The sequence below is a fragment of the Electrophorus electricus genome, chromosome 2 (genome assembly GCF_013358815.1).
Source record: "Electrophorus electricus isolate fEleEle1 chromosome 2, fEleEle1.pri, whole genome shotgun sequence".
In the NCBI taxonomy this organism is placed as follows: domain Eukaryota; kingdom Metazoa; phylum Chordata; class Actinopteri; order Gymnotiformes; family Gymnotidae; genus Electrophorus; species Electrophorus electricus.
The window spans coordinates 30,241,813-30,257,975 of NC_049536.1; the positions used below are offsets into that span (position 1 = coordinate 30,241,813).

The following is a 16,163-nucleotide window of genomic DNA, read 5'->3' on the forward strand; positions in this document are numbered from 1 at the left end:
GGGTATCTTAACTTAAAACCATATTTTCACGTCTTGCATATGAGAGAACGCCAGTTCCTAAACCGCAGTAAAAAAAATCCAGTAATTGGTAAGTTTGTAGGCGGGCATGCGCCTGATGATTGGTTGAGAGGATCATCCTCGCCTGATGATTGGTTGAGAGGATCATCCTCGGCTGATGATTGGTTGAGAGGACCTTCCCCTCGTCGGAGTTGGCTCATGCTAGTGTTGTAACAAATTTGGTAAAATATTATCCACGTGAAACGCAGAGGAAGGCAAATGGGTATCCTTTGTAATTGCCTGAAGAATAAACCCTCCTACCTGCCATTGCGAGAGAGGTTTGTGTATTGTTAGTGAATTGTTTGATCTTACTTTAGTTCGTTCGACGTGCTTGGAATGCCTAATATTTAATGAGTTCATCCTTCCGTCGCTTTCGGCTTTGTCATATAACTGGGGAAAGTCGTACGACTGGATATTTCACAACGTGCACAGGTCACTTTATTCACCCATAATCCGGTCATCATGGATTGTCGTGTACTGTCAATTCAAAGCCATGTTGTCAGGGGATATGTTGGAAATAAGTCAGCAACGTTTCCTCTTCAGGTAAGAAATAAGTTCTAGAAGAACTAGGATTTGTGATTGATTGGTTTACCAGCTCTGTTAACTTTTTCAGCTTCTTAACCATTTTGATAGTACGTTAGAATCCCGAGTGTTTCATTTTTGTAAAAAAAAAAATTGTTTTGTCCAGTTGCGTGTTTATTGCCTTAGTTATAGACTTGCATACGGCCATAGGCTATGACATTGAATGGATCTCTATGACATAATAGAATGAGTAATACACACGTTACCTCTTGCAGGTACTGGGCTTTGAAGTGGACTCTATAAATTCCGTACAGTTCTCCAATCACACGGGTAACTGTCAGTAAACAGTGATTCTGAATGATTAGTTTTTCATTCTATCTAGCACTGATGGTGACGACAGAGGTGGTTATATTTTCAATTAGGCCACCCTACACCCTTCCCGCCCATACAATAATATATATGCTATGGATTACACAACAATTTAAAGGTGTGTTCAGATAGACCAGGATTGCCCTTTCATAGATTTGTGGTTATCTGATCACTGATAAATGAATCTTTAATTCATTGCATTATTTTCTTGAATTAAGTTATTTTGTTAATTGTTAATTAGTGGTATTTTTTTTCTTTCCTTGTATAATAAACGTATACAGTTATAACGACCTAATGGAGATTCTTTGTGATTTAAATGTTAAGTACAAAAAGAGACAGAACAATAAATGGTTTACAGGTTCTCTACCCTTTTATTTAAGCCACAGATATGAGGAGCCACATCAGTCTTTTCAGCGACATGGCTCTATGGCAGACGGTTCAGGGAACGTTCCACATGCCTATGGGTTAATGCTCAGTCCATTATCTCTCACGCTTTAATCTGATGAGAAGTCGTACGTTTACTCGGTACTGTTTGTAGTGTGGTTAGGCATGGAATGCTCTGCTGATATGTATGCCTTCTTGTGGCTGTAGTGAATGGATTAAAATGGGCTGCCTCAGCTATGGTCTAATGGCTTGTGCAGTTCCCAGCTCTGTGGGCCCCAGGCACACACAGCAGGGCCTGGTTTTCCATGCTCTGTGCTTCCCATCTCAACTACAGCGTGTCCTCCTTTACCCTCACACGTGTTCTAGTCCCTCTTTCTTTTTCTCTCTCCCTTTGTTTGTTCACTGTCATTCCCAGGCTCTCTCTCCCTCTTTCTCTACCCCTCGCGCTTCTCTCTTCTCTGTTCCTGTGATCTAGGCATTGTGCCAGCGGGTCAGCTCTTAATGTCTCAGTCTACCCTTGACCAGCCTTTCTGTTTTAAACCCTCTCAAGCTGCCCCTGCTGATCCTTAGCTCTCTCTGATTCTAACAAGGGATGATGTGTTCCCCTGTGACACACACACACACACACACACACCCACACACGCACAGAGGCAGGCAGGCAGGCACAGTTATTAAGAGCTTCTTGTGTGATATATTGGCTAGCATAATAATGTGCTGTTTGTAATTTTGAAACATCCTCTGAGGTTCTGGTCTGAGGAATGAAAGTGAAACTACAGGGGGAAGAGAACTCTGAGAATGGCCTGTGGATCTTGACTTCTTCACATTTGTCTCGTCTGAAGACTGGAGGGATAGATGTAGACATCAGGGAGGAGCAGAGAGGAGATGAGGTGCTTAGGTGTGAAAGGTGGAGATAAGAGGGGAAGTCAGGTATGTGGGAAGTCCACTCGAACGGAGGACATTCAGGCACAGTGTTGCCTCTAAACTTCAGGTATTGCATAACACTATTTTTTTGTTAGTCATTGAGCATGCCTTTTTTTTTTTTTTCTTGGAAACACTCTCTCTCCTCAACTGTGAGGCTTCTTTTGTCCTAACATGATTAAATTACAAGAGGGATTGCAGTATTTTCAAATTCCGTTGCCACTGTCAAGGATACATGCTCACACCCAAATGCCCACAGAGGTCCTAATGTTCAGCAGCAGTATCCTTGTTATTACTCCTGTGTGATTTACAGGGTGCCCTTAGTCCCTTTGCAGAGTATTTGTGTATGTTAGACACTTACACACACACACACACAAACATATGCACACGGAGTGGTACATTTTGTAAGTGCTTTAACACTAATCTAATTTCTCATGCAACTTGGACTGGGTTCCTTTCAGTGCTTGGAGAGTACTGATGTTTGTGATGTATAACATAGCTGTTAACTGTGTGGTCATGCAGTTACCAGGCCTGTTTCTTCACCCTTTCTGAGCCACCAGTTACTGTTCAATAACAAAGTAGTGGAGGAAAGCAGAACATATTCTGGTAGTGTGACTGTTCTACTTCAGTAAATGCTCATATTTTTTGGCATGATTATCATTTGAAATGCAAAAAGGGCTAGTTGAAGTTTATAGATTTTACCTTTTAGGTTGGATTACAAAGCTGTAACTGAAACCGGCATTCTCCATTCTCTCATTCCAGAATTTTACATACATGCTAGTGTGACCGGATTTGGGAAGCCATAGTTTGACTCCTGTGTCTGTTGGTTTGTTTGTTAGGATATGAGCACTGGAAAGGCCAGGTGCTGACTGCTGATGAGCTGCATGTCCTTTATGAGGGCATCACACTCAACAAAGTCAACCAATATGACTACATACTAACGGGTATAAGAACTCACAGTACACCTTCTGTCAGCGGCTGTAAATGACACACATTGTTATGTTTAAACAATACAACAACAAAACATTGTTACAGGTATATTTAAGCAATGATGAAGAACAAGTAAATGTGGTTAGTAAGTTTAGTTTGATAGTTTAAGTGTGGTCGTTAACATACATTATATGGCCAAAAGTAAGTAAGACACCTATCCTAATTGTCATGTTCAGGAATTTCAGCCACACCCATTGCTAATGGATGTATGAAGTCACACAAATACACATGGCAATGCAGTTGCCACAGACCAGCAATGGCAGTCAAATGAGTCATTTAGAGCTCAGTGAATGTAAACATGGTACTGTCAGGATTTTGCTACAAGTCAGTTTGTGAAATTACCAACACTACCAACTAGATTGCACAGTACCAACAATAAAGTTTGGTGGGAGGCATAATTGTCTTAAGCTGTTTTTCGTGGTTTGGACCAAGACCCTTAGTTTTAGTGAAGCGTATTTGTTAATGCTACAGCATACAAATATAATTTAGACCATTATATGTTTCCAACTTTGTAGCAATGGTTTGGGGAAGTCCCTTTTCTGTTCCAGTTTCGGCATGACTGTACCCCTGTCCACACCTTGAGGTTCATAAAGACATGGTTTGAGAAGTTTGGTATACAGGAACTCCAGTGGCCTGTGCAGAGTCCTGCTATTGAAAACGTTTTGGATGAGTTGAAATGTTGATTACAAGCCAGGATTTCTTGTCCAGCATTTCTTGTCCTGACCTCTCAAATGCTCTTTTGACTAAATGGGCACAAAGCCTTCCCAGAAGAGCGGTCTGATATTGCCACAAAAGGTTGGCGGGCTCCATATTAATGTCAATATTTTGGGAATGTGATGTCCATCAATATCATATAGCTGTAATGGTCGTGTCCCCCACTTAACCTAAACATGCAGATTTTAGATGATCATGCATCATTTATAGTCATAGGTCTTCAAGTAAAGTTTGAAAGAACATGGATGACTGTAAATAGCTGACTTTTAGCACATGAAAGCAGAGTAAGTCCTTAATCATATGTGCTTCTTGTCCAATTAGGGTACACCAGGGATGTGTCTTTCCTGGAGATGGTGGTGAGCATGGTGCAGGAGCTGAAGGGAACCAACCCCAGCCTTGTGTATGGTAGATGGCACTATTCTCTGTATTTGTCAGAAGCAGCAATGACTGAATCCTTTACTGTAGATCAGGTGCAGAATTGTAATGCACAATGGACTTTGTAAGAGTATTGCAAAATCAGGCCAGACTTTCCTCTTTTATGCTTTCCTTTGGTGTTATCCAGTTTTCAAGGACAAGGAATCTCTTGCATATCTTCAGCTGTTGTGATTAGTCTTATCTAACTTGTACAGTCTTTTTGAAATATTAAGCAATTATACACAAAAATCTGGGCACTGACAGAGGGTCAAGGAACTTGGTGAATTAATGTGTACACATGTTCCTTTTGTTGTTCTAGTGTGTGATCCAGTACTAGGTGATAATGGGGCAATGGTGAGTAGTTTCATTTTGTACTTTAATTTTTTTTTTTTTTTTTTTTTTTTTTTTACACATTTAATTTAATTTAATCAAAGTGATCATTTTATGTGTAGATTTGAAGTTTTGGATTTAATTAATGCATCCATCTTGTCTCCTTCTTTTTCAAATTTAATATTTAATTTTATTTTTCAAAAGGTTTCTCTCTGGTGTTCAACGACTATAAAAACACACTTTTAATATTGCAGAAGCAGAGCACATTCCTACTCTTGGCTCCACAGTACTGCACAGATCTGAGTTCTTCTAGCCTCCATTTCGAATAAATATTTTGTCTGAACGGATAGACACTGCAGTAGAATTTTTGGGCAGAGGAATATAAAAGGGCTTCTCATACAAGGAAATTTCTTCTAGTGAGCCAAATAATATCAGAAGGGTGTCAACATATGCATTTGTTAAACCAAAACCCACAAGCATGACATTTGCTCACAACTTTCGAGAAATCACTTTTATTTGATGTTACTCAAAAAACCCTGGAAAGATGACCCACATGTTTCACTGTGATGATAGCTAAATGTTATTCTCTTTGAAGTTGGCTCCCTATCTAAAAGTTGTTGTTTGTTTTGTTTTTTTTGTTGTTGTTTTTTTGACATCCATAGATTTGTGAAAAAATACACCATTATAATACATCAGAACAAATTTTTTAGCACAGTCATATAACAGCAGTACAATTCGGCATCGGCAGAATGAAAAGACCATTTAATTCATTTTAGATCCAGAACATCATGGAGGTCTACACATTGCTCTGTATGATTTACCTTACACTTTCCCCTCAGAATGCTTTGGCCATAGCATTCTGAAATTGGTAATTCATTAATTTTTAATTTTTAATTGATGCATCAAAAAGTTAAAACCATTATAAACCTGTCAAGGCTCCTAGTGTATGATGCTTGTATGATACACCAACCAAAACAAACAAACAAAAAAACAGTTACTGTTGAGTCATGCATAACGATACAAAAACTTTTATTTGAAATGTTTTGTGTGCAAGTAGGTACCAAGTAGATTCATATACAGTCTAAACATGTGCCAACTCAAAACATGCTATTAGTTTTCAGCAACATGTTTTACCATTGTTTCCATTAACACGCGTCTTTCGTAAACACAGACTAGTATATTAATTCTCAGTAAGAGTCAGATTTTCTGTGACTTACATTTCTTCCCTTAAGATAATTGTCATTGCTAACCACCATACAGAAGAATGGTATTTAATAAATTGTTTTTCAGAGCTTGGGAACACACTTGTGCGGTATGGTTTTTGCATAGCTGCACTGTTTTGGTTCGGTGGTGTACTCAGTGCTGGGTTTAAAGACCCCAATGTCAAGTCATTCTTTCCCTCTGCACTGTTTCTAGTATGTTCCAGAAGACTTGCTGCCTGTGTACAGGGAAAAGGTTGTGCCAGTTGCTGACATCATTACCCCCAACCAGTTTGAGGCCGAGTGAGTGCACTGTAATTCCTTGGATCTAACTCTAGTCTTTGTATATTTGTAATTTTCAAAATCTCTTGTTTGATTTGGTTTTACACAAAATTTCAGGTTTATGGAGTTAAGACATACATATGTCAAGTCACATTAGTAACTCTTTTAATTACAAGTATTAATCTCTTTGCAAATATCACATCATGTCATGACATGTTTATGTGAAAGAGCCACTTTATGATTGTCTGCATACACAGCTAATCGCGTACACAACTGCAAAATTTCCATACATATTTTACAAGTGCTTTTTCTCATTTGTAAAACGTTAACACTTGTAAAGTATAATGTGAATTTGCAAATAAACTCAAAATTCATATTTGCAAAGGTTGATTTTCAGCTATAGGCCTTAGGACACCCACATATTTGTGCATCTTATGTCCATAGTGGAATCATTTCAGTCTGAATCAGGATCAGCCAGGAGAAAATCTGAAACATAACCATGTTGTTGTGGAAGCTGGAGCTATATTCTTTAGGAACATGTTTTTTTCATTAATTGCTTCTTTTTTTGTGTCTGAAAGGCTTTTGACAGGCAAAAAAATCAGCACAGAGAAAGATGCAGTTGAGGTGAGTCTTCATAGGCTCAATAACGTGCATCATTTCTGAGTGTCTTTCAGTACTGCTTTTAATTCCAACATAAACCCCAGACCCCAATCAAGTGGGTCTTTAGTTTGAGCTGCATTGTGTAGCATGATCACACTACTGTAATGATGCAGAATTCATACCACCAAAGACCTTGCTTCCTAATACAGACACTAAACTAAATTTAAGTCTTTAAGTAAGCCAACAGTTGACAGAAGATTGTTGAGTAACTGAAAATTAGAACATTTTGCTTAGAGTTTATCATAAATTGTCAGAATATCACAATAGGGTTTTTATCCATATGGCCCTACATGAACTACTATATTGATGTATACATTACTGTAGCGTTCTAAGAATGCTGACTGGTTGTCATACCTTATAAGGCTATAGATCTGCTGCATGCAATGGGTCCTCACACTGTGGTCATCACCAGCTCTGACCTGCTCTCTCCTCTTGGAGATCAGCACCTGGTGGCCCTGGGGAGCCAGACTACAGGTAAAACCTCGCATTCATATTTACAAAGGTGTATAGGTTCAACTTCAAACATGATTTTACCTCCTGTTTTTGAGCTGATTAGCAAATCGGAACAAAATGTTAATGAAGACTCTAATTTTGCAAACTATCCATACTATTTAATTGGTAGATAAAAAGATCTAGTGATAAATAATTTTGTGTGTTATTTGTGTGTTTCATGACTTTGATGTTTCCTGACATGTTCCAGTGGGAGCGGGCGGCACTAAGGAAAAACAGCAGATCCGGATGGACATTCCCAAGGTGGATGCTGTGTTTGTGGGCACTGGTGACCTGTTTGCTGCTATGTTGCTGGCATGGACACACCACCACCCCAATGACCTCAAGGTATGATTGGATAGGAAAGCCTGAAGATACCATATTATTGGGCTTGTTGACAAAATAATACTGGCTCATGCAAACAATATTAACAGCTGACTGAGAGAACATGTTTGGCTTGCCTGCAAGGCTGGAGGAACAATCAGTGGCCAAGGTGCGGTTAACTGCTTTTCAGCAGATGAGTAGCACATTAGTCTGACAACCCACCCTATGCAACAGGGAATGGAGGAGTATCATATTAGTCTGTGTTTTCCTTGTTTTAAAAAAATCTATTTTTAGATACTGTATTATGCCTATTAACTTTATTCATGGCTGATTTTGGTGGTTCCCAGTAATCAATAAGAATTTAAATTAATGTAATTATTTTTTCTTTCTTCCTGTGCCTACTGTAGCATGTATCCTAAACACACATCCTCAAATGCCCACCAGGTGTCATTAATGTGTCATGCTTGGTTTTTACCATAGACTAGTTCTTCTGGGGGAAGGATTTCAGGCTTGGTTATAAATATGCCATCATGTGGTATGGAAAAGCTAATTCTAATCCTCTAAACAATTCACATTGAACCGTAGACTTCAATACGACATATCTTACATTAGCAGATCATGGACTAAAGAGCTTCAGAAACACTTGACTTTTTGCTGTTACTAGTTGCAGTTATAACACAAACCACATGTCATTACCACAGACAGCCTGCGAGAAGACCGTTTCTGGGATGCAACATGTGATTAAGAGGACCATCACTTATGCCAAGGGTAAGCATGACGTGTTTGGCTGGCACTGGCCAGTGAAAACCTTCTGCAGTCTTATCTATTACATGTGTTGTGTAACACAGACTCGAGTGAAGCTTTTCTCTTTGGGTTTTTCCGTTAGAGATGGCGGGGCCAGGAAGCAGGCCGAGTCCCGCACAGCTGGAGCTGCGGGTGGTGCAGAGTAAAGCAGACATAGAGGAGCCCTCCATAGCTGTGGAGGCCACCGTTTTGTAGGTGGTCTCCTGCATCCTCTTCTGGAGGGCCTGGGTGTCACGTGTCACACAGCAGCACCAAGCAGGCACATGCTGTATGGTACCATGGTAAATTTAATGCACTGTTATTTCTGAAAAAACACATTAATGTGTAAGAAGGGACATGCTGCCCAGAGACCGTCCAAAAACTAAACCGATGACTTAGTATAGTGTTTCTGATCTGGGCCCATTCCAGAAGTACTGGGTGTGTGCCCATCTGGCCACACTGCTTTTAATGTTTTACAAGAAAATAAGTGTTTATGCTGGATTTGCTAATTTACATTCTGAATACATTCACGATACATGGATGCACTCTCTTTACATGGATCACAGGAGCATAACGTTTTCGTTACATTCCATACTACTGTTAAAATTTCACATTCAACTTGATCCTATGTCTTGATATTGCTGTAACACCGATGTAATTGTTAGAAGAATTTCAGATCAAGAAAAATCCAATGCAAGATGTTGGTAGCAAACTGCTAACAAGAATGACCCCAGGAAATCCAGGCTTCCATATCTTTGTTTTTGAAGACATGTCTCTCAGCAACGTGGTTTTACCATCCCATTCTTTCACAAAAGATCCTAGGTTCTGTCAAATTCCTCGCGGCGAAAGATAAGCTTTGGATTTTCCACATTTTAACAACTGTTTTTCTACAACAGTGGTCCGTGGGCCTCTGAACACACATCATGGTAAAACTATCTGTGACCTGAATTTCTAGGTTTGAGGATTTGGATCATACAGTTGTAGAGCCTGAGATTTCCATAGAAGAATTCTTGCTAAGAATAAATAATAAAAGTAACTGCTTGTAAAATAGTTGCCAGTTTATTAGGTATGCCTGTTCAGTAGCAGTATCTGTAGGATATCTGTCAGTTCTGTATAATAAGATGTTAATCAGATGTCTGGATATTTTGAGTATGTATAGAAATATGTATCGGTTTATGCTGTAGTCGATTGTTGGCATTAACAGCATTTACATGAAAATTTATATTAAGACACAGAACTTCCTTTTTTTTCAAAAACTTACTCATGAATAAGGCTATTAAAGGTTGACACCCTGTACACAGGATACCAGGACTCTGGTAAAATGTCAGTTGACGTTGAGTGAATTAACAAGTGGTGCTACAAGTGTTGGAATACAACTTAATAATTATAACATGCATAGCAGCCTGTTAGCTACCGCTATAGAGTACATGTATCTAAATATTTAACCACCCAATTTTAGTTTTCTGAACTAATGTGGTAAACGTATGATGCATGTAAACGTCTATTCCTTTTTTTGTCTTTCATTCTTGTAGACGTCTGATACAATGATTGATTGTATTTTGAGTTTCATAATTAATGAATATTAATTTTATTAATTTTAATTTCTATACCAAGTGCCAAAACTGGAAGTGCTGATCTGTATTAAAAATAAAGAAAAGAGGGCAATTAACCTTGCATGATTAACAATAGCACACCTGTTAAAAATAAATGCAACCGACATTTTGCATGAAAAGGAGGAAGTAGTCGGTTATAGCGTAGATAAATATCAAACCTACGGCGTGACGGTTTAGTTGCTGTTGGCATAAACAAGCGTGTCATCCGTTACCCCTATAAATACACCATGCCTTCATCTTGTTGTGGCAACAACGCCTATTTGGATATACATGAAACTTTTTTCTGATAATTATTTTTAGCGCACGCTAGTTGAGTATTGTGTTTCTCCTTTTAAAGTGCGACTACACACAATCTGACAAGCAGCGCGGCCGACGGTGGTGTGCAAGGCGTGTCCAGCATCGGCCTATTTCTTGCGGGATCTGAAGAATGGTAAAGCCCTAGAAAAAACAGCCGCAGTCTGTAGAAAGCAATGCTCAACATGAAAGGAAATCCACATTCAGGTCCCCCCAAAAAGGACGTATCGTAGTGCCACCCTATCTTAACATATTCCCAAGTGGGCCATTTGAGACAGAGATTAAGCTCACTGTGTTGGGTAAGACTTGTTTTTCACTTTTGTTGTCACTTTATTGGATATTGTTAGCTTGCAAGTAGCTGCATTGCATAAACAGAATATTACTAGTAGTCCCAATACAAGCAAGTTTTCAGTTGCCATGCAGATAACAGGCTTTTTACAAACAGTTTTTCTAGTGTTACTCATTGTGACTCATGTTTGAGAGAATATAGGAATAAATTCCTAATTGTCCAGTTCATGTATTTTAGTGTTACTATAGAATATAACAATGTAATATATGTTGCAGAAAGTATAAAAGACCAGTATGCATTTAAAGTTTATTTGGTAGGCCTTATAGCATATAGAAGGACCATAAAGTTAAACTTTAAATTGAATGGTTACATGTATATTGTATTACTATTATATTTTGTCAGCAACTACGTTTTTTTCTTTCATTTCAATTTTAGTTCCGCCCGTTGTCAGTGTCGGCCCTGTGATAATTCCTGTTGCTGGTGATGGTAACGTGACCTTGGTGACCTGCACTACAGCCAAAACAAGGCCTCCAGCAGAAGTGTCATGGCTCTTGTCTCTGAACACCTTTGTGAGAGTAGAGACCAGCCTGTCTCTGCAAACTGATGGAACTTACACTGTTACAAGTCATTTGATTGGTGTAGCATCCAAAGAACTTAACCAGCAGAAGGTTCAGTGTTTGGTGAACCACACGGCCCTGCATACAGAACTGGTACTGGACTACACAATAGTAATCCATTGTAAGTAAAGAACTTAACCAGCAGAAGGTTCAGTGTTTGGTGAACCACACGGCCCTGAATACAAAACTCGTGCTGGACTACACGATAGTCTCATTATAAGAAAGCTGTCATAGACATAGAGCATATTCTTAACACTGGAACTGCACACCATGATTATGACTATAATGTGATTTGCTAATTGTGAACATATCATTGGAGGCTGGAGTATACTATTGAACCCTCTAACAAATGGCTTATTTTTATTGTGTTCTGTATGTCAGATACAAGTGAGTGTTTTGCAGAATAACTGCCTTTACAAAATTTGATAAATGTAAATATATTTGATAAATAATGTAGGCAAATTTTAAATCATGTCACATCAACAGTTAGTCTGATGTTTTACATTTTTTACAAAACATTTTAGGCAAATGTATTTGTTTAGCTTTCCTGATGTGATAGATTTAATTCTTTCCTGTCTGCATGAAGCAGTTTGAATGCCACTTTCTACAAAAAGTGCTTAAGCAAAAAAATTAAAAAATAAATTTATACAGTGAGAAAAAAATAATTTAAAAGGGCAGATTAAAAACAGTCCAGGTCCTTTAGGTAGCATTACTGGTTTATATTGACACAAACCCACAGTTGTGCTTCGGTATGAGTCATATTTTCCATGTTTTCTATTGGAAATAACGCAAAGTCTACCCTTGAAAGGGAAATTTTTTTTTTAAACTAATTCAATTACATTTCCATAAAAATGTTGCCTCATAGTATCAGCAGGATTTTCAAAACTATATTGGCATTTGCAACACAGCATGCAGCCATGTCAGAAGGTAAAATATATGCAATATATATGCAATATATGCAAGTATATGCAAGTCAAACTAAGATCATTCCTACATATGTATGTGTCTACCAGGGCCTTCATGTAGGGTACAGAATTTAAAAATGACAAATGTTTGCCAATTAAAATAATCTGCTGAGAGTAAATACCCACAGAGGTGTCGTCTCCCCCCAGGTTATTTACAATTAGACTTTATTTCTTTGAATTAGATTTCTTTTCAATGTGTGCAGTTTTCAAGCTACCTTTTTACATTTTTATTAATATTTGTTCTGCTTTTCTTTTTTCAGATCCTCCTCAGGTTGCTTATATTTTATCCGTTGGTAAAGCAACAAAACATCAAGAATTTCTCTGTGAAGCAGATGGCAATCCAAAACCAACAACCTTCACCTGGAGGAGGTTAGTAGGGCTTCTTGTATACCAATGGTAGCTGCAGCTATAGCATTGACACCTGTCACAGATTATCAAATGTAGAAACATTAGTAAAAGGTAGCTGTGCTCACTGTTTGGTTGAGCTACAAAAGAAATCTTCAGTCATTAAATGCTAATAATATACCATTTTTTAAATTTTTGCAAGGGTTTTTTCTTCATTCTTGCTGATTGTCATGTCTGACAGTCCTCAAACTGCATATTCAAAACAGAGAGCCAGGAATGAGACAAAAAGGCAGTGACCGAGTAACATGCAGGAGATCAAACAACCAGGCAGTAATCCAGAAGAGACTTGACCAAGAGAGCAAACAATAAAATGTCTATAGACAGTACCCAGGAAAGGAAACAGACCAAAACTGCTCAGAAACACAGAATAAAACAAGAGCTTACAAAGGAAAAGTCATAGGTGGTAAATATATACCGCCAAAATAACAAATCAGGGAACAGGTGAATATAATTAGAAAACTGGAGGTCTGGATCTATATATGGTGGTTTGATATACATACACACAATAATTTGTTTGTTTTACTGACAGGGTGAACATCCAAGTTGATGATAAAGACAAACTTCTAATCCCACTATCTTCTGACCATAATGGCTTGTATGTCTGTGAAGCTTCAAACCAGTATGGAAGTGTCACAGGATCTCTCTATGTATATGTTAATAGAGGTGAGTACCATTTGCACATTCAGCAGGGCCTGAACTTCACCTTATGATCAGCTGTATAGCCAGCCAGTGTTTATATTGTGGGAAATTTCCATAAACACAAGCTGTAGATACGTTTTAATAAAAATTCTCCTCTCTGGAAATTCACTGTTTCACTGGAAAGTCCTCATAGTAAAAGTGTCATGTTTACAGTTATACGAGCCTGGCAAATTTGAGAACATTACAAATTGGACACACATTTTTCATCTCTACAGCTTTAACACTACTGGTATCTTAAAATTTGGTTTATTTGAAAAGTTCTAAACATAATCATGCCATAATATTCAATTTTTAATTTATAAATCATAAAAATACCATTTTAAATATTTTCTGGACATATGTCCATAAAGTAAGTACATTTTACTGACCAAAAATGTGTCCATAAAATGACTTGACATGGCAGATTGCAATGTGGCTACAATAATTGAACAAAACCAGTAGAAATGATAGCTTACCTCCACGTGTAAAAAGAAATGTCCCAGTGGTTAAAGTACTAGACTTTTATTTGGAAGGTTGCTGGTTCAAACCCTGCCACTGTTGGAGCCCAAAAGTTACACCAGATTTCCCTTCCTCCTCATTACGGAACCTAAAAGCCCTTTACCCTCAAGTTGTATTCAGTCATAATCGTAAGTCAATTTGAATTAAAAAAGCATCAGCTAAATGTTTAAATGGAACGTTTTGGTTTTATATGTCATCACATGATGATGAGTTTAAGCAAAATAAGTGTAGCCCAATTCATACCCTGCAAAATACACAATATGTGTTCTGCCCCTCTCTGCAAAATCATAAAAAGCAAATTAATGAATATAGTTAATTAGTTAATATTATTTATTTGTTTGTTTGTTTGTTTAATTTATTTATTTTGGTTACCCATTTTCAGTCCAGTGTATCCTGAGTTTTGGTTTTGGCCAAGAAACTATTTTGATGTATTATTACTTGTCTTTCACATCAATCAATAAAACTTTAGTCATCTACAAGCGGCAATCTGCACTACATATACAAAAAGATTTGTTGCATTTTCTTATTTTTTAATTTTTTCTTTGTCTCTCTCCTCTCCGCTCTCCTTTTCTACCCTTATTATTTCCTCCTCTTATTTCCTCCTCTATGTAGAATCCACATGGACCACTGTGGTTATTCTGGGAATTATTCTGGTTACTATTCTACTTTTTCTTTTGTATTTTTTTCGTAAGCGCTTGTTCACACATCTCGTACAGCTATGGAGAGGAATTCAGTAAGTTTGTCAATTTTGAATATAAAGTAGACTGTTTTTCTTTTATTTTGGCATTCCTATATTTGTGTTCTTTTGCATCTTACTACCATAAAATGTTCATTTATTTTGTTCTCTAGTAACGTTAATAACACATTCCCAAAATAATTCTCGTTTTAAGACATAGCAAATGACAGGTGTTACACTAATACGAATGCATCCACAGCCATGTCGACCGCGACCGTGACCGTGTGCCTACTCAGTCACCCTCGCAGGTGAGTTTAAAAGATGCTCATTTTAATCCACACGATTTTAATCCACACGATTTTAATCCACACGATTTTAATCCCCACTCTTTCATTGTTACTGTTGTGGTGTATTATCTATAATTACAGTGCCATCAATGTTCTTTTTCTCAGAATACACGTTCAGAAAGAACAGAGGAGCAACAACTTGGAGCATGTTACACTCCTGGACTGCTGTAGTGTGCTCTTGGTCCAGTTCGGGATTTAGGACTGTCTGTGCACCTCGCTGCTGGCCTCGCCCTTCCTTGAGGGATTGCTGTGGCTTATATAAGGACCCTGCAGGAAAAAGACAGCGGCTTGCCCAAGCTCCTTCTTGTACTGGTGGTGATTTGTGAGTTTGTTATTTTTGCTGTGCTTACCTTGTCTTGTGATATCCCTAGTTAGCCTGTGCTTGTGTTTGTGTATGTGTAGATCTGTATGTGAGCATTAAAATGCATTAAATTGTTCAAGATGACCTTATACTGTTTCACAGACATTTAATATTCTGTAACTTCCTTTGGGATCAATAAAGTTTTCTTAAAATTATATTAAGTAACTGAATATTTTACCATTATTGGGTTGATGTTAAGCTTGATCACATACAGTTTCAATTGTTCGACAAAAAATTAAGAAATTTAAGTGTAGATACATACTGTGCATGCATCACTTCATCAGTGGTAGTTGTAATGTCACTGACATCAAAGTTCAGGTGTCTTTTTGAGGCTTCACATTATAACAGGGTGGGTAACAATTTCATTGTCATACAAAATGTAATGATAAAGTACAACATAAATGGTAGAAAGATCTAAATTGTGAAATACCGTGTTTGAACAGGCCCATATTCTGATCTGACAGTTGTCACTGTGTTTGCATGGACACAGGTCAGATATGTATCAGATCTTAAATGACACAAGAAGAGGCCCAAATCTTAATTTGATCGGTGAACCTGCAAATTGGTCGCAAAGATCTCCAAAACATTTCACAAAAGGGCTTTTTGGCCCTTTCTATCAAGGCTCAAGTGGAATATTTTGGCTGGAGTAATAAATGTCAAATACTGCAAATAACAAAGACAATGCTCTCTTGTCCTCTCTCTGCTGGAAAACAAACTCTGGAAGGAACACTAAATGTTTAAAATGATTTTAGGTCTGTTTTGCCAATTACACATTAAACCTTGTCTTAAACTTCCTGATCTCTCTTTAAAATATGTTTAACTGAAATAGAGTATGAGCGGAGGGGCCTGCAGTGGTGTTGAACCTTGTGGATTGTCAGGAGAACAGTTGCTAAAAGGAGCAGATGTGCAGCTTTATTTGCCGACAACTGTGGACACAGCTGTTCCTTTGGCTATTACTTACCCA

The 16,163-nt window shown here is 37.9% G+C and overlaps 2 protein-coding genes across 3 annotated transcripts; both read left to right on the plus strand.

Annotated features, from left to right (window-relative positions):
- The first annotated feature begins 224 nt into the window (after positions 1-224).
- pdxka (pyridoxal (pyridoxine, vitamin B6) kinase a) lies at positions 225-10,104 on the plus strand. Of its 2 annotated transcripts, XM_027030839.2 has the most exons (12): positions 225-335; positions 458-600; positions 855-909; positions 3,090-3,194; positions 4,276-4,359; positions 4,688-4,722; positions 6,115-6,200; positions 6,758-6,803; positions 7,202-7,313; positions 7,540-7,676; positions 8,354-8,420; positions 8,539-10,104. In XM_027030839.2, exons 2-12 carry the CDS (start codon positions 520-522, stop codon positions 8,649-8,651), a joined length of 921 nt encoding a protein of 306 aa, XP_026886640.2. In that variant the 5' UTR covers positions 225-335; positions 458-519; the 3' UTR covers positions 8,652-10,104. The 2 variants fall into 2 exon arrangements, with proteins under 2 accessions (XP_026886640.2, XP_035379791.1); XM_035523898.1 differs by lacking the exon at positions 3,090-3,194 and having other exon boundaries at positions 225-600.
- Positions 9,923-15,356, plus strand: LOC113569046 (nectin-3-like). The gene is made up of 8 exons (XM_035534485.1): positions 9,923-9,928; positions 10,491-10,641; positions 11,067-11,369; positions 12,474-12,582; positions 13,148-13,281; positions 14,428-14,548; positions 14,751-14,799; positions 14,944-15,356. Exons 1-8 carry the CDS (start codon positions 9,923-9,925, stop codon positions 15,007-15,009), a joined length of 939 nt encoding a protein of 312 aa, XP_035390378.1. The 3' UTR covers positions 15,010-15,356.
- Positions 15,357-16,163: the final 807 nt, after the last annotated feature.